At 36.5% G+C, this 27,226-nt stretch overlaps 1 protein-coding gene across 1 annotated transcript in view; it reads right to left on the bottom strand.

Moving 5' to 3' along the window:
- LOC122354637 (inactive N-acetylated-alpha-linked acidic dipeptidase-like protein 2) overlaps positions 1 to 27,226 on the bottom strand; it is a 192,444-nt gene that overhangs the window by 98,098 nt on the left and 67,120 nt on the right. The window contains 1 exon segment of the mRNA XM_043252897.1: positions 3,702 to 3,963. Within this exon segment, the coding sequence (XP_043108832.1) occupies positions 3,702 to 3,963 (262 nt within the window).

The raw sequence follows: 27,226 nt of genomic DNA, 5'->3' as shown, positions 1-27,226 counted from the left end.
AGGCCCACTAGAATAACTCAAGATTATTTTTCTATTTAATTAATTAAAATAGTGATTAAATTAATTGATTCTATCCTGCACATCGAAACAGAAATAGAAAAGTCCTGTAAATGAGTTTGTTTTAATAAATGCAGTATTTCAGAAGATTATACATTTTTAATAAAATTGTAAAAAAAAAAGTTGAGCAAACTTAAGGCAACGAGCAGATTGAGTTTCCTCAACTTAAAAAACTCCTATGAATACAAGTTGAGAAAACTTAAATGTTGGTTGCCTTAAAATTTTAAGTTGGCTCAACTTTTAGGGTTGTAGAGTTGCGGTGTCGTTTGAAATTGACTGTCATTTAATGGTTTTGCATTGCAAATGTTAAATGGACACAAAATGCATTATTATGATGCACGTTAATACAGGTCAGCTATAAAAAGGCAACACTCATTTTGTCTAAAATGGGTGTTTGGCTCAAAAAAAAGTGAGTAGGCCAGAAACACAAAAGAAAAGAAGAGGAAATTTCATTCTCACTACCTGACCTCACTTTCTTCGTAGAGAAATTAAAGGCAGTAATTGCCCAGCGCCTGCACCTGATCATCACTAATATGGTGTGGAGAGAAATAGCCAGGGAGCATGGAGGATTTAACTCATCAAAACTAATTACCCTCGGGAGCCCCCTCAAACTTATTACTGACCAGAGGTAAAGCCTCCACTCGAATTACCACAAGCTATCACATTACCTGCTGTTTTCTGTGTTTGTTTCTTGTTTAGACTTCAAATGTTCTTTGAATTGAGCAAAATGCTGGGGACAAAGTGACACTTATAGATTCCTTGAAGAAATGAAAAGGCGCAGTCGGATTTCTTTGTTGACTGTGCTTGGTATAAAAAAAGGGCATTCTTTGTTGGTAAAAGCAAACATTTTCAGTGTCATTTAATAATGATCTGTTTCCACATGCCTGACTCGATGAAGATGTCAATATCTGTGGTAACACACAAATAATTAGTTTTTGGGTAAATAAAAAAAAAAAAAATAGACGTTATGCGTTAGTACAGATTCCTGGTACATGTGCGTGTTATTTCAAGTAACAATTAATAAATAAATACATAAAATGATAAAGGAAGGAATGGAATAAGACCTAAATCAATAATTTAAAAAAAATTAATAGCAGAATAATAAGTGTAAAAACTCAAATTAACAAATTGTTTTCACAACTCGACTATTAAATTTTTTAATTTAACGCTTCTTTGATTTTACTCAATTTACTTGGGGAAAAAAAGACTATTTAAATGAAATGTATCATGACATTTTTCAGTACTTTATTTTTACTTTATATTTGGCATAATTAGTTACACTGCTCTGTCAGTCGAAGCTGTGATATGTGACTTTGGATAGGTAACGCCGTGTACATTTTCAGTGGAAAAGATGGTGAATTTTTTAGCCCAGCTGCGGAGCTGGGATTTGGTAAAAGTACATAATGTGAAATGGCCAGTGACCCACGAGACGCTCAGGATAGCTGGATGAATCTCTAACGCCTCGGCACGAGATCCCTGAACATTTCATCCATCAAGCCAGTCATATTTGTTTTTCCCTGCTGATTTTTAGACATTGCAAATGCAGTTTAATTTACATCAGAGCCTTGAGCACGTGCAGCGTTTTGATGGATGACTTTGACCCCTCCTTGCAGAGGACAACATGAAAGACCGACTGTGTCTGACTCCCAAGAACTTTTTTACAGAAGCTTATCCCTGTTAGATGCAGTGTGTCTGTCTTGAAACGGATAATGGCAATGCATCTTCCTTAGACATTTCCTGTTCCCTTTAGAGACAGAAAGCATAACCTCTAAAAATAGCTGGAGAATATATCACACACATGTGTGAAATGGGTTCAGTCTTGCATAATGGATTTGTTTTAACCTTCCAACAGCATGAAGCGTTCAGGGCTGTGAAAGTGAGAGTGTGAGAGCAGAACGCTAATTCAGCTGCAACCGGCAACGCGGTGCATCTAACGTGCAGTCAATAATACAAAAGGTCAACAGGCAACTTTGTGTTCTTGTTTCTCTATTAAAAATGATAAAACAGCTAGTTTAAGTCCTCAAAATTGATTGGGTGAGTGGCATTTCAGTGCTGATATTTATTGGGGCTTATTTATTTCTGTGTTGTTTCAGGCCAGAGTATGCGAGTAGCGTAAAATTTAATAGATCGGGGCTTTTTACCAAGCGTGAAGATCAAAAATGTGGAAGTTTAACTTGTGCTGTGAGGTGATTGCTTGGGCCGGGGTTTCACCCACCTATGAGAAGGAAATGGAAAGCCAGGAATGAAGCAGACTTGATTACAGAGTACTTTATGCATTAAAATGGATGCAGTCCCACTAACATTCTCCATTTTGGCGACTTTGACTTTTTTTGATTAATTTTCATTGGTGGTGTTGGGGTAAATAAACCAAGTTGCTGAAATATACATTACCATTATACTCTCTATGGCTGCATTTATTTAATAAAAATGAAATATTACAATTTACAATAACTGTTTCCCATTTTAAAGTATTAAAAAACGTAATTTAGTCTTCTGATGGCAAAGATGAATTTTCAGCACCATGCACTCTTCAAAGTCACGTGATCATTATAAATGTCTTATTTGTCTCTCCAGAAACATTTTATTATTATTATTATTATTGTTATTATTAATCATGGAAACTATTGTACTTCTTAATAGGTTTGGTGAAACCATGATACACAAAAAGAATGTTCAAAAGAACAGAATTTATTTATAACAAATCTCCTTTTTTGCATTATTACACCATTATAAATGCCATTGCTGTCACTTTTGATCAATTAATTGGATTGCGGTGAATTAAGTAAAAAATTCTTAAAATTCAAAACAAAATTCTACTGACACTTTTTTTTGTAAATGATGTAAAATGTAATCAAATTAGGTTACAACAACAAAACATTATTAGTTAGATTTTTTTAGAAATAGATTATTGAAGCAAAAATTGCAAACTGCATTTTAACGGAAAAATTAAAAAAAAAGAAAATACAAGAAGCTGCTAATCTTGACCAGAAAAACAAGGAATTAATAAAAAATAATTACCTAAATATTCAAATGACAACAATTATTCATGCCCATAACCAATGAGGCATGAAAAAAAAGAATTTCTAAAACAAAACAAAACATAAAAAACTAAAACCAAAAAAAATAAATAATAAAAATGATAAAAATAGTGCTGCCAAAAAATGTATTATATTAAAAGTGTTATTTACATAATACATGTGTATGTGCTGTGTGTATTTATTATATGAATATATGCAAATGCATGTATATATTTAAGAAAATATATGTATTTCTAATATAAATAATATAAATCTAAACATATACTCATAAATACATGTGCATATTTTCAAAATATATACTGTATGTGTGTGCATTTATACATAAATAACAGTACACACATATATTATGTAAAAAAAATATATACATACTGGATGCAATTAATTTCAATTAATTGTTTGACAATGCACACAAAAACTTGTTCTCACCTCTTTTGTTTTGTGTCGTAAGTTCAGTGCTAAAAATGACTGTGTGAATGCTTAACGAATCAGGGCTAATTGCAATAGGTTCCAAAAAAAGCAAAAGCAGAAGCGACTTACACATGAAGGGTTAACAATTAGTTTTTTTTCCCCATTGTTGTGACCCATAGCTGCTACAGTGTTACTCACCACTAGGTTTCCCACAGCCGAATAAGCCGCAAAGGCAAATGGTTCAGTCGTGGATTCGAACGGCTGGTCGCACTTCGCTCCGCTGGGCAGGTAACACTGGTTTCCACTTATATCGGTGATGGTGCTGAGGGCGGGGCCAGGATAGCTCAAGAGAGCCGTGTGATTGGTCACCTGGACGTCTTTTAATCCGAACTCCTCCCACCTCTGAGCGATGTACCTGACCTTGGACTACTCTGTGAGATCGGACAAGCTGTCAAAGTCCCTGTGTCGAAAGAGATAAAACGGCAAGAAAACATCAGCAAACGATGCCACGAGCATTTTGAAGGCTCCCTTCACGACCCAACGACAAGACGACACTTAAAGCATTGATGAATATGCGCGAGCCTCATTATCATTAGCGTAATTAGCACATTGTTGACTTTAGGTTAACATTTGTTTTCCTCGAAGGTATTTACATGGTCTATTGACGTGAAGCTGCAGCAAGAAACGAGGGACAGAAACTGAGAGACGGCCTCCATAATTCATATTCCGGACAAGCTTCAGTTAATGTAACTGATGAATATGGCAGTGCAGGGAATCAATTGTCTCCTGAACAAACGGATGCACTATTAAAAAAGGATTGCCGGGAGAGAAAGTAAATTAGCAACAGACGGTTAAACATGAGAGAGAGAAATGAAGCGCTGCTAAGGTGCTCTGGCAGCTCGGCTTCGCTTATTTCTTACCCGTCACGGCACGTGGAAGGCACAAAGAGAAACACATCGTTATCTTGTAACTTGGAAACTTTAAGAGCTCTCAGGCCCATCAGCATGCCAAAGCCCGCTCTGTGATGTTATAGGAGAAACACAGCAGGCCTGCCCGTTCTCTCGATCTTCAAAACAAAATTAATTGAAGTGTAAAAGTGAGCCAGGAGCCCCCAGAGACTATAAATCGTCTAATTGCACTTTTTTCCTCTTTATCCACCATAATGAATTTGCACAAGTCAATCATTGCCACATGACACCTTCGATATCCTCAACCTATTCGCAAACTGGGACAGATTGTTCTTTTTTCCCTGCTAACAAACAGTTCTCTCATTATAGCACTTTTTTATTTGGGGGAAAAAAAGGAAATCAAAAGAGAAATGCGAAAAACATCCTACCATATTTGTAGCGCCTCGTGTGAAAAATACAGACTAAATCAACAATGTCTGCTCCGCTTTCTGCTGTGAGATTTTTTTTTTGCACACAACAAATATTCTTTATTAGATTTTAATCTGTATTTGCTTTCTTGCAAAGTGCTCCGTGTAAAAAAAAAACAAGGTTTCGCGGGATCCATAGCAACGTTTTGCATGTTTTTTTAGTTAAGTTATTTAATTAAGCGCTTTTCTTGACTGAACAGTTTAGTTGACTACGGGAAAATTATTTCAGTTTACTAATGAAAACCTGTGTAAATTAGACAGTGTTGTGTAATTTAGCCAATTAACAAAACTGCATTACACAATTAATGGCAAGATAAAAAAATAAAAAATAAAAATACAAGAAGCTGCTAAACTTGACCAGAAAAACAAGAAGTAATGAATAAAAATAACAACATAAATATTTAAATGACTACAATTATTAGCAAATAGTGCATAAAAAAAAAAACTTAAAACATAAAACATTTAAATTATTAAAATAAAATAATTGTTCCTGAAAGTTATACATTTTTAGAAGGTAAAATAAAAAGGGGCTAACTTTTATATATAACATGTATGCATTGTATGTTTTTTTATGGACATTATGGACAGAAAAATTTTGTGCCCTCATGTTGGTATTCCTGGTTAAAAGTGCAACACCGTTAGCAAGCAGTTTTGCGAGCTTCCTTCCAGTTTCTCGAAGTCGAGACTCATCGAGTGATTCAAGAGAGCGGACGAGCAGTCCAGCCCCACACTGAGCTACTGTGACCTGACAGAGTGTGTCCAATCCCTCACGGCTGTGCATGGGTGCCTGGGTAATCTAATTAAAAGCGTGCTCTGCATGAGTGGAGAGGATGATTCCTAACCTCTCTCAGGTAATGCTTCTCCAACCTCCACCCCCACTGCAGCTGGCACAAGACTTAAATAGTAACTCAAGACATTATTTATGGAGGAACAGTTCCCTCCAAATCATTGTGTGACCAATTTTAGAGCGACCAGTTTGAAACAAATTACAAAGAAATATCACTTCATGGTGAATTAGAATGGGTCTGCACTTAAAAATGTTTAGAGCTATATGAAATAACTTTTTTTAAATAACAAATTATTTAAAATATTTAGCAAATTCAACGTTAAAACCAATAAGTTGGCATATGAGGAATGCATAAAGAAATACACAGTCTATGTCTAACTGCATTTCTATTTGCAATGAAATAACAGGTTTATCTTTGAATGAAGAAATGAGTACAATTTTATGAATTCATTAATGTAATATAATTTAATAAGAATTACTAATCAGCACAACTATTATTTACCATTAATAACAACTATAAAAAAGAATAATAATATAATTAATAACATCAAATCAGTATATAAGGTTTCTGAAGGATCATATGACACCAAAAAAAAAAAAAAAAAAAAAATTCACTGGAATAAGTTTGGAATAAAATCCCCCTGTTGTTGGATTTGTTTGGGCTATTTTATTTTATACTTACGTTTTTAGAGAGAAATAGCATAGACAAATGAAAAGACGGCTAAAAAAAAAAACAAACAAAAAAACAGCATGTTTGAATGATTCTGCTTTAATTGGAGAAGTTTAATACTTACAGTTAAATCTTTATTACAAACCAGTAGAGAATGATTGAGAAATATCAATACAGCACTGCCTTGCAGCCACTATAATTGATGTAGAAAATGAATCACCACACTTTAATTAGTGTTAACATGAAACTAACCAAGTTCACCATAAATCTATATCGCCATGGTTACACGGCCCCCACTTTATTCCACCAAAGCAAATCAACTTATTGCAATAAAAAAGGAAAATTGTGAAATAGTGAGATGGCTATGTATGTTAATTAAACGTTCAAATAGATGATACATTCCCTTCTTTATTTAACTCTCCTGAATTTTGCTATAGGTTTTTAAATGTAAACGAATGGAATTCATTATGACTCTCCTCACATTCATTATTGCATCAAAACACCTGACTTAAAGTCAAACAAATCAGCCAGATGCATCGTAACACGCGGAGACCTACGTTAACTCATTACTCAGTCACTCGGTACTTTCAATAAAAGGTCAAATCAGTTAACTCTGGGTCCATTTATAACGGAGGCTTTATCCTCTACCCCCACGGTCTCTCCACTGACCAATCTCAGAGAAGAAGACGGCGAAACTAATCACCAATCCTACCAGTCACAGCTTGACCAAATCCAGCCTCTTGTGGAGCAGCGTTTGTGGAGGTGCTCTCCACAGCGTGACCTGATGATTGATGTTTTCTCCTCTGCCTTGAGAAAAGATCAGTCGCTACCTCGCACAAGCCCGTCTCACGGCAGACGCCGCTGGCTAGAAACAAGAGGAGTCTGCAAACCCTCGCGACGGCAGATCCTTAAATCGGCACCATCTGTTACGGAGACTAATATAGACATCAGGAGAGGAGCCGTGCTCTCCTGTCAAGCAACAGAAATCAGCCATTTTCGCACAGGAAGCCTGTCAACAAAGCAGCCAGATGAGGCTTTATTTCTCCAAGTTTCAAAGCAATTATCCTATCAGAATGAATATGCCGATGTCAAACTGCTATAATTCCCTTTGTTAGAAACCTACCTCGAAACTCTGCTTTTGTGTGAGCATTCTCCATCTTTATGTCGAGCAAATACTAGTGGAGGAATGAATCCCTAGCCTCTTTAATTAAATGCGGTTGAGCGGAGATGACTGACAGCTGATGTATCTTGCAGGTGGTCGCTTGGGTTTTGACTTGGGTGAGGCTAGCATGTCATCCGGGTGGCTATTGAACTGTGGCGGTGCTATTATGGTTGATAACACTGGCGGTACTGAGTCCCACGCCATATAAAAGCGCTTGGCTTTTTTCATCCCCCAGGGTCCTTGAAGGGGCCATAGTGTGTTAGAGGGCCGAACAAAGAGAAAGATAGGAGATATCTGTGGAAGCTTTCGCTCCGTTAAAAATGTATGACCCTCCTGTCCTTCAGTGGAACATTTTAAAAGTGGTGGTTGAGGGCGGAAAAAAAGATTCAAATCAATTTAATTTGCTCTTTTTGTCCCAGAGAAACTGAAAGGAAACATGACATTTGCATTTGCCGTATCAATTACAAAGCCATTAGCGATACTTACAAGTATTTCCACTTAACACATAAAAATCTCACAAATGTCAGCAAATGAATAAAGGCCATTAAGATCGATTACTGTATATACCCACCAGCTATACTATTATTTAAAAGTTTGGGATCACATCACAAAACAACGGTAAAGGCATTTATAATTTTAAGAATTTTTTTTTTAAATAAATGCTGCTCTTTTGAACGATGCAAATCAAACAGGCCTAAAAAAGTGTCATGGTTTCCACAAACATATTTTAACATTGTGCTGTCAAACTATTAATCGTGATTAATCAGATTAAATGTTTTTGTTTATATAATAAATGTATGTGTACAGTGTTTATTTATTATGTAGGCTATATACAGTATAAATACACACATATACAGTATATATATATTGAAACTATCATTTACATGCATTTACATATTTATATTACTATATTTTATAATATAAACATACATATATACACACAAATATACATAAAAAAATTATACTTTATTTTTTTTAATATGTAACTTTTATTTCAATTAATTGTGATTAATTACTTGTCAGCATTAACATATAACCTCTAATCAGTATATTAGAAGGAAATTTAACATTTTTAAGACTGGAGTAACGCCTGATGAAAATGTAACTTCAAGAATAAATTAGATTTTTACTACATTTTTTTTTTCTGAATACATAAAGGCAACTTTGGAGAGCATAACAGCAACCAAAAAAACACTAAAATGGAAGTACATTGTATCACTTTCGGTGTTGTGTAAAGCAAATTAGTTTTGCATGGCTGGGAAAACGCAGCACCTGTAGCATGGCAGGAAAAATCATCCATTTCATACATGTTTCATAAAGTGAAATCGAAACATAAAATTACAATACTATGAATATGCACAGACAACATTCACAAACGCATTTAGGTCAATGACTCTTGAACAACCCTGCAATGCAAGCTCTCATCTAAAACACCCAAAATGGATCATGACATCTAAACAACTCTCGAAATACACTGTTGTTGACTTTCCCGCAGTCAGAAAGGAAGAAAACAAAAGACGCTGAACTTTCCTTGAACTTAAAAAGGAGATAAAAAGAGACGTTTGTCTGGCAAGCTGGAGGCCCTGAACGGATTTCGGATACAGAAAAGACATCTGCATCAGTAACGCAAAGCGATGCTGAAGTACATCCGCGATAGCTCCCCCTCTTTGAGTGGATTCATCCTAAAGAAAGCAGTCATATATATAACTGGGCTTACGATGATAAACCAGCAGCCTTAGGAGGAGGAAGCGTGTTTAAAACTAATTTACAACCAAGGCCTTCAAAGCACTGCAGGACAAAGCGAGAGTGAGATGAATAAACATTGGACATTAGTGAGTTTGTTTTAGCTAGGAGTGTGCAGTATTCAACAACTGAGAATCGGTTTTATTTTTTAAACCACCTTTTCTTACCTCCTATCCTTACTATTTCTGCAGCCAACAGATAAACAGAAGGAGGAACTTATAGTCTGAGTTTACTACAAATAGTAAATATTCGAACATAGCTAATGTGCAAGTAATTCTTTGTTGTTGCCTGTTTTACAGATCCCTGTTACATGCACAGCATCACCTTAACTATTGTCCAAGAAAGAGGCTAAAACTATACAAAAATATAATTGTAAAAACTCCCAACTCATTTTCTAGTGACTCGTTGCATACATTTTTTTTTCCATCGGCCAAATTTAATTTTAATTATAATTTAATTTTGGCAAGGCAGTGCAGAAACTTAACTGGGTCAATGGAAAAAGTTTTATGCATGTTTTTATGTTTTTATTTTTATTTTTTTCAGTTTTACATATGTGATTAATGATAATTGCATTTTTTACATAAGTAAAATAGCTAAAGCGTGTATATATAGTTAATAGTTCATAAAATAAAATGAGTAAAACAAAGTTAATGAAACTTTAAATTTTTGACATTGTAATGGTAATCAAATAACCATTGTTTACTTTTTTTTTTACTATTTTACAATGCAAACAGTCTTCTGTAAGAAGTAGGTTTAGGGTTAGTGGATAGAAAATATTGTTTGGTCAGTATAAAAGTATTAAGTTTATGGAAAGTCCCCCCAATTCACAGACACGTGTGTGTGTTTATATATGTATGTGAGAGGGTCTTTTGCCGAATTAATATTTCAATCATAAAATAGTCAAAACACAGACAGCGTACAAATAAACACTGTCAGCAAACATAATTAGCTCTTAGCGAATCCTTATCAGCTGAGCTGACCTATTCATTCATTCGGAGTGTCTCTGTAAGCAGAGGGGAATAAACTGACAGATAAAACTCACAAAAACAACTTAAAAGCACAAACAAGAGTACAATGGAGTCAACCAATAAAAAGCACAGAGAAAAAGGGATTAGATGAGAGAAAGCAATGTGAATAAAAGTCTGTAACGTCGACTCGCTTGGCAGTTGACAGTTAATAGTTTTATGCTGACCTTCTTCTATCCAATACCACCATTACACAGCTGCTGAAGAGCAAATGTCTTTAAATTACACCTAACGCTGTGAACATGACAGCGAGGCCATGCTAAAAACACAACACAGCCACTGTAAGAGTGTTCCCGACCGTGGCCTCTTCACCCGGCGGAGCCTCGCACTACCTGGCCTTCTTAACAAACTCCTTTTTGGCACAGCTATCCTTTTTCAGTGAGAAGACGCTGCCCTTTGACATAGATCTCACTGCTGCTCAAAGAACAGTCTGTACTAGCATCCAGACGAGCCAGTGTGTGAAAGGAAGAGGTGTTTCAGACCCTGATCCAGGGATTACTGGAGCTTCTGCCCTTTGGCCAAGCTTTGGCTCAAAGCTTTACTTTCTCTCTCCGTCTAGTTCTCTGGCTTTCTCTCACTTTTCTTTTGTAACAGTAATTGAAGGTGACAACAAATGCTTATCGTTGTAATAAACCAGTCTATGATCAGCTCTCAAGAAACTTCTCCTATTATTGAAAACTGCTGTGCTGCAACTGTTGTGCCCCTATTGTGGTTAATGAAAGGTTCATATTTTTGTTCTGGGAGTCCCAAAAAACAGGTTGACAAGCATGCAAGGTCGAAAAACACTTTCTTGTAATATGTAATTATTTCGACATTACTTGTTAAATGACTCCCAAACGATTTGTTTAACTACTAACTTATTCAACATCCTCCAGTGATTGGTTGATTTAATTTAAAGCAGTGTTTGTGAGCTTTTTAAAGTGGCAAAGAATGAATTAGCATTTTCATTCAGAAGCAACCTGAAAAGATCAACAAGTGGGCAGGCAGTATGCTAATGTTGATGTCAACATGAAACTGCTTGGGACTCGCTTTAAAAACATCGCGTTTCAAGGATTCAGAATTGACTCAGGCAATAACTTTATACACAGTGCACTTTAAGATTTCAAACTTTGCGGGAAGTTTTCATTTACTTCTTACACAAAAAAGGTTAATTTTCAAAAATCCGTATTAGGGGCATTTGCATTTTTTGATAAAAAGAATATTCAAAAGAAACGTATTTGTTTGAAATAGAAATCATAGATGTCACATTACAAATGTTAGATCAATGTAATAAATTCTTGCGTAAAACTTTTTAACGTATATTTAAAGTTGCATATTGCTTAAAAGACAGAATAAGGAACTTTGTTCAATTATCAAAAAAGTTGTTCCTTGCAGTGCTACTTTCTTCCTATTTTGTCATTCGCCACAGCCGAGAACAGAAATTCATGTTGTTGCTTACAGTTTTTACTTACTCTGTGAAACTCGCAGAAGCTTTTGAATCCAGTCAGCTGTGTCTCAGTATATCGGCTAGTAAAATTGGGAGTCTGATTCAGTGTCCTTGAATAACGCTTTATCTGTCTAACTGTAACATTTTGTGTCCAGCCATCCGTAACATCAACGGTAAGAGTGGGTTATGGAAAAGTATAAACCACATCTTGAGACATAGAATATTATATGCCATATATTTATGCTTTGGTTTAAAAAAAAAAAACTAGGAGGTCATACAATTTCAGAGGTCACAGTAGGAAAACAAACTTTAAAATCTGGCACTGTGTCTGCGGCCTGGATAGGTATTTTGAAGAACATATTACCAGTTTTTGTTTTACTCTCACATCACCAAGAAGCTCTAAGGTTTGAACAGCAAACAAACAGATGAAAACAAAAATTAAAGCCTTATAGGTTTGTAACAAGGGTAAGAAAAAATATATATAATATAATTTATATATATATTTTTTTTTTTTTTTGCAAAGTATTCCTGTAAATCGGTACAGAATCAGTGTTCATGATAGAAAAAATATTCTTTTGCAAATATTTTCTAAAACAGTAATCTTAACTATGCAATATCTACCAATATTGTGACAATTTCCCAAAAAAAAGCTTTTAATGTTACTCTATCAAGGCAAACAGCTCGGATGTTAATTCCTTATTTTCTAACGGATATTCAGTCACAGCAACCAACATTGCATACAAATCAATAAAACAACAGTCAAACCTGCAAAACTTTGGGCCTCTAATTACTATTATAAATCAATACTTTGTAAGCATAAACTCTCTCCACAGTGGGTCCGCCCGGCCCTTCCTATGTCTCCATTCATCTTTATGAGAACGGTATAATTGGCTTAATTTTGGAGCAACTTTGCAGTAGTTTCAGGCAGTAATCTCAGAGAACTGCACTGCATATATACAGGGGCCTTGAAGGAGCAAAGAAGGACAAAATCAATGAAAAAAATTCCCCATGCAAGCTTAGGTTTTCACAGACATGCAAGTATTGCATCAGCGTATCTACAACAGCAGGCTAACGTTTCAGTGACTCTATATGTTACTACTTCATACAGTCGTAAATAATAAAAAGGTTATCAGGAGTGTGCCACTGAGAACTATAACAAACTTCATCATCATGAAATCCATGAAAGTGGCACATGCACAGGACGTGTCAAACCCTTCGAGAGCTGAAGCGTTGATGAGAATCCAATGCACAGTCTCGCAAACAATGTTATAAATCATTTTGTACATTCTTAATCACGCGTGTTTCCTTGGGAATAAGCAGTGTGATCGACTGTAGAGTTAATAAGGGGAAAAAAAGTATGTATTAATGTTATGATTATGTCTTAATTGCAACAACAAAATGGAAGGAAACACTGAAAATTGACTGTGGTAAGAAGAGTCACGGCTGGTGCATGTTGATGGTTATATAGGCTCCATGCTGCATGTTAATGTGCTAGAGGAGGGTATGTGTGTGTTTTTAAGTGTGTGTGTGTTTGTGTGTGTGTGTGTGTGTGTGGGTGATTGATGGTCTCAAAACCATAGCCCTGTGTGTGATGCCCTGGGGACCCAGCCATAAACACACAGCCTCGGCTCAGCAATGTATCTGAGCCTCTGACAACCTTCCTTCCCTCTTTCCCAGAACTCTTTCTAACCCTCCCTTTCTTCGCCACCATCTCCCTTTTCTCATTTCCAAGCTTAAGTTCAGGTCTCCACCGCAAATATGCGGTAATTGTCCTTGATTTCCCACATTCTGCCACATTAGCACCAAGGGCCGCATTAAACCCTGGTATGTCTAACAGAGAACGCATTACGTATCAATAAATTCAAAAGGGGATTCGTGAGACTATTAGCACTTCAAAGGGGCAAACAGAGGAGCTGCGATGCGGTACAGTGTAAACACAAAACGGCAGTGGAGATAAGACGGCCAGGTGAGGAACTTCCCATTTGAGGGGTCGCTGTTATCGCTTACCGACACAAGTCGACGGTCTTTGTGATCAGCGTAAGATCGTTTGACTGGCTAAGAACTGACTGAGAAAGAAACTGTTTGTTTTTCACTGAAACAGACAGAGAGTGAAGGGATTGGAGCTCTTGAGACTCTGGAGTACAAAGAGGTCTTCAGTTTTCTCCCAGAACTCACAGCTGAACTTCCCAAGAGCCGTAAAGTGTCAAAGTGACACTTCATTTAAACTCTACAGTATGAGAGCGCGAGTCTGTGGTCATTAAGTCTGCGTAGATAAGGCTAAATATTATTGAATGTGAGCACAGAAAACAATAGGCAAATACTCTGAACCCTAATGCAATGCAAAATTAAAGGGATATTTGGAGATGTATTTAGTGCAATAATTTAGCGGGTTGAAGATTAGGCTAAATATTATTTAATTAGAGTACAGAAATCAGTGAGCTATGTAAAATCTCTAGATAAATTAACAGTGTGTGAATTTAGGTATTACAACATTGTGCAGTAAAATCGATATGCATTTTGATTTGCTAAAGTGAGACTTAGAAAATGCAACCTAAAATGTTAAAATATCCAATATCAGAAAATACACAGATTCATAACTTTTGCAGTATGCAGGGTGCTAAAAGGATGCATAGCCCAAAAATGAAAATTCGGTCATCAATTACCCATATCATTTCAAATGCATATAACTTTCATCTTCAAAACATAACCGAGGATATTTTAACGAAACCTAAGAGATTTGTCTTTCCATTGAAGGTCCATGCAGTCAAAACTTCAAAAAGTTCTTAAAGACACCATAAAAAGGAATCCATATGAATAGAGAGGCTTAAGCCAGTCTTCTGCCACAATCACTTTACAGTTTAGCATATGATGAAAAAGATTTAATATAATTTTACCAAATGAGGCTTGTTCTCACACAAGCGAACATGTTTAAGATTCCAATTACCATGTTGAATATTACCCCAAGGTTAAACACATTATGAAAAGCCTATGTTTATTTTGTGGTCCAAATCAATACCATTTAAGGTATTATTTCGCAGACAAAGCTCAGTACAAAATATACTTGTGTATATTCAGTTGTTGCTTGAGTTCTTCAAATAAAACTCTGAATGTCTCTTCAAGAATTGAAATATTGGCAAATCCACTGATCATTTCTTAATCAAAAGGCCTCGTTGTTTCAATCTAGAAAGTTGTAAGCCCGACTTGACTGGTGCTCCCAGAGTGCCAGAAAATTGTGTGGAATATAGTCAATTAGACTGAAACTTCTCATTTTTGGATATTCCTTGCCAGCATTGTGTGAAATATACATCTGATGATTAATGAACAACTGTGGGCGGTCTGTGGGCATGAGGAGACACTGCACTGAACCTTGGTAGCAGAAAATGCAGATATAACATCTAGACTTAACCCTAGGTCACAGCTCTGGAATAGATAAAACTTTGCAATGGTATCCTATTATTATGTTCATTTATATGTATTATCATTTTATTAAAAACAAACAATAGGCAATGCACTTTCCTCTATTAAAAGAACCCTATTTCTTGATTAATGCGCATTTTATATAGCCTGAAATTTGTTTGCTATTTGTTTTCTAATGCTCAAACACCTCTATTAGTTCCAGATATTGTGTGCTAATCTCTTCATCATTTTAAAGGAACTCATTTGGCTGGGTTTGCGGCACACTACAATTGCTCAGAACCCTCTGGGAACCTGTTTCAGCATTGCAGAAGATTAATCAATGTCATCATCAGGGGGAAGCAATTAAAACCCAGGGCTAGGAGAGGTAACTGTGTAGCCCAGATGCAGAGATAGAGGGAATGACTTTGGTTAGTTATGGACACAACTGCTCGGTTTTTAAAACCAAGCAAGCTGCCTTTGTAAGCAACCTTTAAAGGCAGGTTCCCAACACTTTGCAACTAACTGAAATACGTTTATTCAAAAATAACTTGCGTCTGCCTTTGCATCGCTCTGCCATCTTCCACCATTGAACACATAGACTTTTAAAAAAGCTGCAGACCCCATTTTAGTTTGAGTTTCAGTGTAAACGAACAAAAACTGCGGCTTTTTTTGAAAACGACTGTGTGGCAGTGAAACAAAAACAAATTTCTATGGATTCTATGTCACCATCAGTGACGACCAAAATTACAAAAACAACGCCATGCGACAGAGTGGCACCAGGAAAGACTTTGCACGCTTATTATAACCTCGTATGAAAAAGCACCTATGTGCTAATGAGGTCAGTTCTTGAGCGCTAGACCACATCTACAATCCTTGCCTCTACACGCTCTTTCATCTTCAGCCTCTTTCGCATTCATAGACCTAAGCATTCCCGCTCAAAACTTGCTCGTACTCTCTCCATCACAAATATGTTTCCCCCCGCCATCAAAATAAAGGTCAGGTGGTCTCTAAGAAGCCTCATTCCTACGTTTTAAAGGGAGAGGAAGCAACTGGATAGCACAAGAGGGAACACCATGTTCTCGCGTTGCTTTAGAATCAGAGAACGCATGCAAGGTTCTGTCCAACAAAACAACAAGGGTAGTGAAATGTCACCCGGTGATGTAACAAAGGCCGTTGGTGCGCAAGTCTTGTTAAAATGGCACTGAGAGAAACAGTCTCGACCTCATTATGCCTTTTGGACGTGATCACTCACGCCCTGATTCATACATGGCTGGATGAAAGCATGCTACTTTGGGCTAATTATAACAAGGAGAACACTTCATAGTCTGGAAGCGTACCGAAAGTGTGACTTTGATTAAAGGACTTTGAGTAAATCTGGGCTGCTGAAAGAACAAGTACCAGCTTGTCTGTAATTTTAAATAATCAAATGAACTTTCAAAGCTATTTTACCAGCCAGAATTTAAAGCAGCATTCCATGCACATTCTCCTTCACTAAGAGTGAACGAAGAAAAAATCTAAAATGCCGGACAAAAGGAAAAATTGTTTAACAGCTTGTTTGAACCCATACATTTTCTCCATAAAGGAGCTGGTTTTGAATTTGGAAAAAGTAAAAGGTTAAGAAAAGTACTACAGGGTAGGTGGGAATTATTGAAATTATGCTTTATGAACTATACTTAAAGAAAAACATATCTTAATTTGGTAACTGAAAGGTGTGAATAACAAATAACTTTCAAAGCCATTAGCTCTAGAAGCAGGGCATTGCATTTATTTAGATCTGTTATTTAAATCTAAATTATACACTATATCTCTAGCAAACACATTTCCAAATGCTTTTGCTCATCATCACACTCAAATGAGCAATGCTGCCCTTTATTTGACAAGATAAGGCAGAGAATACTTCCTGCCTTGATGGCCTAGATAGATATTTTTGTGTGTGGCAATCGCTATCAATCTCCACAGCCCTTAAGCCATGCACACTTCAAACGAGAGCGCTACATGGGGTTTGTCATTGTGGGAGCACAGAGGATATTTAGGCCCTGGGGTGAAGGTTGCCTCTCTAGAAGTAAAAGAATAACCAAGATGCTCATTCGCTTCAGGCATCTTAACATTTTCTTCGGATCCAAAGATCCCAGCATCCCAACATTCCATGCATATATACACGATGTGGGCGAGTTGTTTTTTTGTTTTTTTTACATCCTTGGTGAGACTTCAAATTTAAGGTGATGTTTTTTAAACAAATCAAGCAACTAAATAAAGCAAGTCTACTGTATAAAAAAAAAAAAAAAAAAAAAAAAAAAAAAAAGCTAAATCCGCCAGTTTTTTTTCTAAATAAGTTTTTTTTCGTATTTCTTCAGGATGTGCCACGCACTCTTTTCCATGCTTTTACAAATAAAGGAAACAAGACCTTTCAAGTTTTAAAAAGGATTTGAAAGCATCAAAGTGCTACATTTATACCAAGTTTTCTAAAGTTACATAAATTGTATTCATTATTCACTTTATTAATATTACTCTTTATTTAACAAAGTTCCCTTACTAACTACTGTGACAAGATCAGTCGATGATTTAACATCAGTCAGATTCTTGAATTAATCTTTTTTTTCTTCTTCATCAGATCAACCGATTCTTTGAAAAGATCTAAATCAAAAGCTTATTAATTTCATAATTTGTTTTAGCTAAAAAAAGTCCAATCCCTCTTCACTGCATTGCATGGAAAAGAGCAAACGGCACAATTTTATAAATATCTATTTTTCGATAGATATTTACATTTACAAAATACATATTTTAAGTGATTACTGTAATTGCCACGAGAAAATATTCCTACTTCTTAAATTACACATTTGTTCCAATTGGCAAAAAGAACCTCTCTTGCAGAATTCTACCTCCTTCGTTCTGAGAAGAATGCATCTTTTCAAGATGATGCCTCTACTCCTCCTCGTGTCTCTTAGGTACTGAACACAATCAGACTCAGTCCTGCTGCAGCTCACAGCACTGACTCTAGGGATATCCCAATACCCCTCTCTAAATCTCCATTTCAGCACAGCATACTACACATAAAAAACACGCTCAAGCTCACTAGAGGTACCTCTTTGCTTTCGATAACCAGCACTGATGATGACCCCCAACTACTGAAAACACGAATTACACGTTTCACTTAAAAGCATATGCCTGGTTACCGCACATCTACTGTAATTTAGAAAAAGGACACCTGCAGTGGAAAAATATCCTCCAGACCCTGGCAGGATTTACCATAGTGCCCTCTAGTGAGTTTACCACATAATACAGTTCAAATTTAAGATGATTTTGCCTAATGTAGGGCACAAGAGACGCTGCATGCGTAAGCAACACTAGCTTAAACAACACCTTTTATGAGAACATGTATATTTAAATGCAACACCTCTAGGTGCTACCACACGTTCAGTCAGATTTCTGTGCTGACTAAATCCGTGAGGGATAAATAACCATTAATTAGAGTCTCAGAATGTGACCTTGAGAACAGCTTATACTGTAGAAACTTTTACCATGTAGCGTTCCTGCAAAGAAAAATATCTAACTGATCTAACTGGTACAACTTTAATAATAATATTTTTAAAAGAAAAGTTTGTAACAAATGTACCGGTAAATAATTATAAGATAAATATACGGTATACCGGAGATGTCTCCATATAAAACAAATGTCCCGTAACTATATTCAGTGTAGTAGGTTCAAACGTTCAAATGGCCTGCACTTTCCCCTTTTTCAATTAACAAGGAAAACAAGGCATAGAAAACCATCTCCATAAAAAAAATAACAGAAATCAAATCATCTTGTTGTAGTAAATATTTCATGAATGTACTAGTACTTTTTCCTCACCCCACATGCTGTGCACTTCTATTAGAATAGCTAAATAAAGGGACGATTAACATCTGTGAATTAAAAAAAAAAAAAAAAAAAAAAAAAACGGCTTTCGTTTGGTAATACAGTACCAGCGGACTGTTGTCATGTGGATGCACTAAATGCATGTTGGCCTGGAGCGCGTTGGCTGGGTGCAGTGGCTTGGCAACTGTTAATATGACAAGCCAGCGACTCGGCTGACATAGAGGAGCAATGAAAAATGGATACACAATCTGTTTGTCGCTGGCAGAGTTCCACTGGTCCCTTGCTTCCCTCATCTCCGTGGGGACACCTACATCCTTCTCTATGGCATGCTGAGAACTTGGTTTGAAAATAATAATAATAATGAAGAAGAAACCGTGAATTCAGTGGAAGATCAGCTATGTATGATATTCAACATAGCTGATCTTCCACTGAATTCACGGTTTCTTCTATCAAGCATATACTACCAGAATCGTGTAGTCGACTCACTGGGGACAAGGAAGAGATTCTATTAGGGTGACCTCTGACCTGAGTTTTCCCCAGCCAGCTGGAATCCCAGAGAGGGTAATCAGTGAAGAAACGTGGATCCGATGTGTCCAAGCATCTTTCAATCACCCAGTGAGGATGTAATGGGGTGACACGAGTAGGGTTGTCACCTTTCTTGTCAAAAAGGAAAGTATAGACACTGTCGCTATAGACACCTTCATCTCGCACTACCAAAACATCACTCCTGTGACATCCTTACAACAGAGGATTGTGGCAAAGTATGGCCAACCTTATGGGATATTATCGTGTTTGTAAAAAAAAAAAAAAAAAAAAAAAAAAAAAAAAAAAAACATTAAAAAGGTAACAATGTCCACTATCAGCTGGTTGCTTATTAGCATTATTAACATAGGCTGTTTATTATTGCTTAAAGAGTAACCTTAACTTAGCAACTACCTTATTAACTATTTATAGGTAGCAATTTCCAACTATGTTTCCATCCATCTATATCTTTATGCGCATTTTAGAATATTGCTTAAAAATACTGGATGGAAATACGATGTGCATCAATTCTAAAAATAAGTATAAAAACTGTGCGCAAATGAGTTGGATACACATTAACTGCAATGGAAACACATACCAAATAAATTCCACCATGCGCATCAAAAAAGTTATGCGACTTTGACTAACCAGCGGACCGATTTTATTGCACAGCATCTGGAATGTTGTCTTGTTTGTTCGAAATGACTGAGCCAAGTCTCGGCACTTTGAAGTATTTATTTAAAAAAAAAAATTATCTTACACGACTGCATTGCCAAACAGCATTCATCCACCTCCGAAAGCAATGACAGCATTTATTGTGTTTCATCTGCTCGCTTTAAGGCACACGTAATTTATCATATATATTCAGTGGCTCTTCCTACTTTTCTTAGTGATATCTAGTGGCAGTTAATCAAGAAGTGATTTTGGTATCTTCGAATCTAGATTGAAGGCATATTTCTTCGGGCCACGCACCGACATAATCCTTCTCATAAACTTGTACTAAAAATACATTTGATAGAAACGGTTACATGATAATCGTTTTCTGCTATGAACTAACATTCTGCTTTCTTGAAAACATGGTGTTGGCTAACCACATGCATACACACAAATGATACCATAGCTGTGTATTACAGCCATATTGATATGGACTTTGATACAATCATCTCTGGCTGATGACATACTTTCTAATAGTAATTGCTAAGCAGTCAAACTGTAGCCTCTGGCTATTTGCATCAAATGGACAGTCGATGTTGACAGCATTTTAACTGCTAAATTTAAAAATCTTGCTTTTATTACTGTATTCTTATTGCTTGGTACAATTATTCAGTCTAATGCATGAACTGAGGTGCTCGTGTGGCCGTGGTAAATTAAATGCATGTATAGGTTATCGTTTATTTATTAACTTTGATGTTTCATTTTTACATTCATTTGTAGACAAGCTGTTGATGCTGCATAGTTAAACGTGATTGTAAATTTGATTGAATTTTAATTGAATGGCAAGCAACCTGTAAAAAAGAAGCTACAGAAGCCGTTTTCTTTGTGAAGGAAATGTATATAGTACCAGTGTGAGAAATAAATGAAAATCTCATTTTCAGCTGGTAGGTCAACTTGGTTTTTGAAATAAGGTGGCTGATCAAACAGCTATAGCAGTTAATTTACATCAATTACTTTAGTGCTCTGTGTATATTAATGCCTGTTCTGCTGATTCAGTCTGAGTGGGGGAAAAATAAGCTGCTGATTTTATGTCAGTGTTTCTCCTTCGAGGTATAAAGTCATTGGTGGAGGCCAATTACACACACACACACACACACACACACATATATACACGTACGTGCCTTCGTTTCTGTCAGGTCAAACCATACATAGCCTCTGTTCTCTAACGCTGTTACGACTTGACAAGACAGACAGGCATCAGACAAAAGGTCAGAGCCTTGGGCCAGCAGACAGCTGAGTGGAAGTGATGTGTCCCGCAGGTGGCTTTGAAAGAAACTCCCCCACAGAATCTCTTAAACAGCCTAAGACCAACTGCTCACACTGGTCCACAAACAGACCGGTCAACAACACTCAAGCAGGCTCCCTGCAGGTCCCAAACTTTACAGAGGAGCCTGAGAATACCTGGAGAAACTTATTCATTAGCATTCCTGGTCCTCTTAAAGGCAGTTGCTCAGTTGGTGTGTGACCCCTCAGAACTACACAACCTGCCTGCTGCCGTCTTTCATCATGAGCGCTGCACAAATGAGAGTATCGCTTGCCGCAATGGTACTAGGAATGCTGTCACCACTGGGGTTTATTTTAAGATATTGTGCAAAAGGACTAAGCTATTTGGCATCATATTTTAAAATAACACAGTTACAAATAATCTTATTGAAACAAATTTAAACAGTTAAATATTGCATTGAGACATCTCTAATTTTTAGTGCCGACAAATGATTAATCAAATCCAAAATAAGTTTTTTTATTTACATAATGTGTGTGTGTGTGTGTGTTGTGTATATTTATTTAGTATATAGAAATACACACACATGCAGAATATATTTAGAAAACATTATACAATATAATTATATTACATGTATATAATTATATTCAAATAATTTACATCATATATAAATATTAAATGTAATTTTTTTATTAAATATATACATGCATGTGTTTATGTATATATACACATATTAAACATACATAGTACAATTTTTTTTTTGGTGTGAAGCATTGCAATTAATTGTTTGACAGTGCTAACTAATTACATAAAAGTTAATTGCTAAGATTCATTTTACGAAGACATTAATACATTTTACATTTATTATACATTTTTATTATTAATTTTCTATTTAATAATTAACATACCTTCGTTATTTAACAGAAATATGGCTCTTTCAATGTAAGAATGCATGTGCGATTTTTCATGTTTTATTGTCCATCATGTGAAAATTTTACATTCAGAACCTTAAAAAAATAATCAATAAGGCAAGACCACAACCAAATCAATAGTGGGTCAATAGATCATATGTTTGATCCACTGGGGAAAATGGCACCAGGGAGTCAAACTGTTTTTATTATGCTTCTCTGATTCAAACGGTATTGCAGAGCCAGACAGAATGTCTCTCTAGTGCTCAGCTATGGTCTGTCATTACATATGCTGGCAAATGCTACACTCTTCAACCAAGATTTATACCCAAACTCACATCACACAGACATGGACATTCAATCCCCCCACCCCACACACACACACACACACACACACACACACAACCACCTGCGTAAACAGATGTTTCACAGCAAGAGAACTGGTGCAATTCCAAAAAGTTATTTTTGAAAATTTCCACTCACAAACATCAACATTTAGTCAAGGACAATTGAATCGCTCTCACTAAACAAACCGCAATTACCACAAAAGTGTGTAATCGCAGAAGGATCAAAAAAAAAGATATTTCAGTGAATTCATTTCCATTGCGCTTTGAGGCTTTTGCAGAGCCTGAGGGTCAAGGCTGAAAGCTGAAATTGGTTTAATTCACACAAATAACTGAACATTTATGAGAAATGTCAATGATTCACATTGGACGCATTCCAAACGTCCACAAATCGGAACAGTAGGAAAACATGTTGCGTCAAACTGACATTACTTTGCTATGAAGGTCGTAAAAGGGGAAGAGATAACTTCATGATGTTGAAAACATTATACCGTTATCTGGAAGCTGTATCCTGTGCACTTCTCTTTATCTGAGATCTGTGGCCACGGCTAAATAAAGAGGTAAGTATACTGATGACATTGCCCGGGGCTGATCTGAGGAGGCTCTCCTTATCAGAACACTGCATATCTGATCGTTGTTTCTGGCTTCTGGAAAACCACAAAAATAAATATATAAATAAAAATTGAGATATTATGTTTCTTAGATATTCTCGTGGGTGGACAAGGAGTACAACAGAAAATACATTTATTTAGGGTAAAACTAGGTTCGGATCTTCTATATATTAGTTTAAGGATGAATTATTCAGGTAAACACTATAGGGATGCAACCCAAATATGTTCTGATAGTTAGAAGAATATCTACAAAGAATGAGTTGCAAACACCGGAAGCAGCATTTGTTAGCTTTGCTGTAGTACCGAATTCATTAGACAAACTGTGAAAACTAGGTAATAGCACATTTCATGCAGTCTCTTCGATTCAAACCCATGACCTTGAAGATGTTATTACCATGCGCTATTGTTTAAAGCCGTATTTTGAATGTCGTAGTCTACCCAGATATATTCATTCTTCATGGACGGCTCATATACACACACAACATTTGACCTTATTGCATATAGTTGTGATGATGTCACAGGCACTAAGCCTTTAGACATGATCGAAATGGTAATAATGTGGTACATTTAATTGTAAATAATTTTAACAATAGGTAACGCTAATAGTGCAAACGGCATTGAACACTGTGAATAAGGAATAATCTCTAATGAGGCTAATTTACATACAAAGGAGGGCTGAAAAGAGTAACAATAAAAGTAAATACTCATGGCACATAGCTCTGTGTAGATATCTCCTGGTTAAACTGGATTTTAGGTTGTAATCGAATGCAATAAATTAACGGATACTGAAGGGACGCAAGTATTTAGTGAATTTACTCTTCAGACTTCACTAATTTACATCTACGTAGAATAATAATGAAGCAGTTGCACATTGTCAGGGTCATAGCTGGTGCAGAACTAGTAGAGGCCAGCATGAATTATGGGACGTTTGCCTGCATGTGGCATGCATTTGGAGCCTGTGTGTCACCTTCTTCCTTAATAACTCCCACGACCTGGAGAGTCACTTTGGTAATCCTCTGATAAATCAGTGTTAAATGTCACACGCCTTACAAGCAGAGGGTGGTTGAGAGTGTCTGTGATTTCTAATGGCCCACAATGCACTATTACACCTCCTCAACCACTCCAGACTTGTCGCAAAAATTTACTTTAAACTGTTTTTTTTGGGAGGCTGCAAACACTTTGTTTCAGGGCTCACACTGAGGCTCATTCGTGCTATGGCTCCAGAGATAAAGCTTTGAAAAAGTTCATTACTTAAAATAGCTGTTCCCCTGCCAGGCTGCCAGCCATCAAGATATGAAGGAAATCAACTGCACTGTTGGGCCAGAGATGTGAGGAAATGTGAGAGGGTGGGCTTATTATCTAATTTAATAAGAGCAGAAAGGCACTAACCAATCATTTCGGTTCTCTCTGGTTATTTGTGCATCACTGTAAAAAAGATTTTGATTCTTTCAGAGCAATTTCACCAAATTGGTCCAAATGCTCCATTCCTCACACACACACACAAAGACTTTTCCTATTAGCATAGCACTTTTAGTCTTGTTTCTGCCCATCAAATGTACTTTTTGGATTAGTGTTAAAAATGAAAAACCTTTCGGTTGCTGTGGTTAACAGTCCCCTTGACTCACACCATCAGCACTGTCTCAACCCACGGTTCATCTGAAAGGGAGAGAAAGACGAGTGCTGACATGCTAGCTTGAAAATTGCCAGTTTTGAGTGCGTGTTTCCCAAATGCATAGTTAGCCAACTACGGTCATAAGCTCGGTCAAAAAAAGTGCTTATGTTTTTCGGACACAGTCATGATTTATTAGTTAATATTGTTTGGCAAACACACCTATGACTGAAGAATTTAAGTGGTTTAATGCTTCAAATAATTATTGAAGATACTAACTAGCTGTGCACGCCCATATATTTCTTGGGTTAAGAACATGTTTAGTTATATTCCTACTTATTTTATATTGTGCATTTTTCGGAAACCGCATTGTTTCTGTAGCCTATGCTTTATATAGAGAAATGATAAAAAGCCACTTCTTTCCAATTAGTTTTAATAATTACTTAATTCAAATGGTGTGCAATAGGCCTGGCTGAAATATGACAACTGAAGCTTCTCAAGAAGTTTGACTCACAGGTGATCTAACCAATCGTAATGCTGAATTTGCCCTTTTTCTCCAGCAACAAACTAGGCTAGAGAGGTTAACCTTGGTGAGTCTTTCCGCGGTTGACACCTACTGGTTTTCATTCATGTTTATTTCATGCTATATCTAGTAAAGAAGAGATAATTGGTTCGTGTAATGCTTAACCTGAGGCCCTACAATGTTCTGTAAAAAAAAATAAAAAATAAAAAAAAGGTATTCATTGTTTGAACATCGGCGATACCAAAAAGATGGGTTTGATTGCCAAGAAATGCGTGATAAAAATGTACATTTTGAATGCATTGGGAGTTACTTGGGTGACTGCGACATGCATAAATATTTATGTCAGGTGGTCTCTTCCTTTCAAAGTGGGTGGTTCATGGTTAGAATAAATCGCAATGACAACAGGGTTGAGTTTTGGTCGAGAAACCATTGCAACCATTAACCAAACCTTAAAGGATTACTCAAACCAGAATAAAAAATTGTCATTAATCATTTACCTCCGTTCTAAACCTGTAAAAGCTTTGTTTGTCCTTGGAACCCAATTTAAAGTATTTTAGATGAAAACCGGGAGGCTTGTGACCGTCCCCTTAACTGGCAAACAATTACCACTGTCAAGGTCAAGAAAAGTATGAAAGACATTGTCAAACACGAAAAGCATTCTTGTAAATTGATGACATTACAGTTGAACCACTGATGGCAGATGAACTATTCTTACAATGTCTTCACCCGTGATGAGTACAAGCACCATTTGCAATTGTGCCTAGTAAGATATTGTAAGGCAATATTCTTAGCCTTACAATATCTTACTACAAGCATGTGTGGTAAAAACCGGTTTAAATGTCTTTGAACTTTGGCTTGCACTTCTGTAACTAAATTTGAATGTAAAGTGTCAGTTATGGTTATATTAGCCATGCCCCAAACTCACCAAAGTTTTAAGGGTGCTTGAGAGGCTCAATGACTTGCATTCTCATAATGCCATCATAATGACATTTATGCAATATTGCAATTTAACTTCACGAAAACACAATTTGCCAAGCATAACCATAATTGTATTATAATACGTCCATCGCAATAAACATGCATGCAAATACCTTAATTATATTAGTTTTGCTCTGACCAAAGCGCAGATGTTTCCCTCCATTCTACGTCACTAAACCCTATCACAACTCGCTGCCACCACTGTTTGCTCCTTACAGGAGATATAACCACGAACGGCATACATTTAATACTTAACAATAGGTTGGACATAAAAGATTTTCACCTTTTAAATCAATTTGTTTGATAGGAATGTTTTTCCACGACCAGCAAAGACTACATTTGTTTGCCCTCGCCAGAACCCTAAAAAAGTGTCAGAATGCACTCAGAAGCTTGTGTTTACCACCAAGACAAGAGAACGTTGCAGACCGCTGTTATTTCACAGCTGACTACACTTAGGAAAGGATCAAACCTGCTAGGTGAAAACGAGCGAAAGCCACAGCCGTGAAGCATAATTCAGCTGTCCATTTGAGTTTAACTCCACCTTTAACTCGAGGAGACCAGCATTCTATTTTTCCAGGAATTGACAATGGGAAGAGGTTACAGTGCTACTTATTAGATGGCTGTTGTAGCACACAGTTATTAATATTGATTTCCTCCTCAGGGAATATCAATTTTGTTCTGCCGCTGCATATGTATCGTAATGATGGGCCTTAGCCTTCAGAGAAAGGCTTGTTGCAGAGTCAGCAAACTGCAAGAAAACAAAGACGTACTCATATAAACAAGATAATGTCGCAGCACAATCATCTAGCTCAACGCGCGCACACACACACACACCCACCACTTGTGACAAAT

This window comes from Puntigrus tetrazona, chromosome 11, assembly GCF_018831695.1.
Source record: "Puntigrus tetrazona isolate hp1 chromosome 11, ASM1883169v1, whole genome shotgun sequence".
Classification (NCBI taxonomy): Eukaryota; Metazoa; Chordata; class Actinopteri; order Cypriniformes; family Cyprinidae; genus Puntigrus; species Puntigrus tetrazona.
Note: the sequence above shows the minus strand (reverse complement) of the source record. Positions and strands in the feature narration are given on the sequence as shown.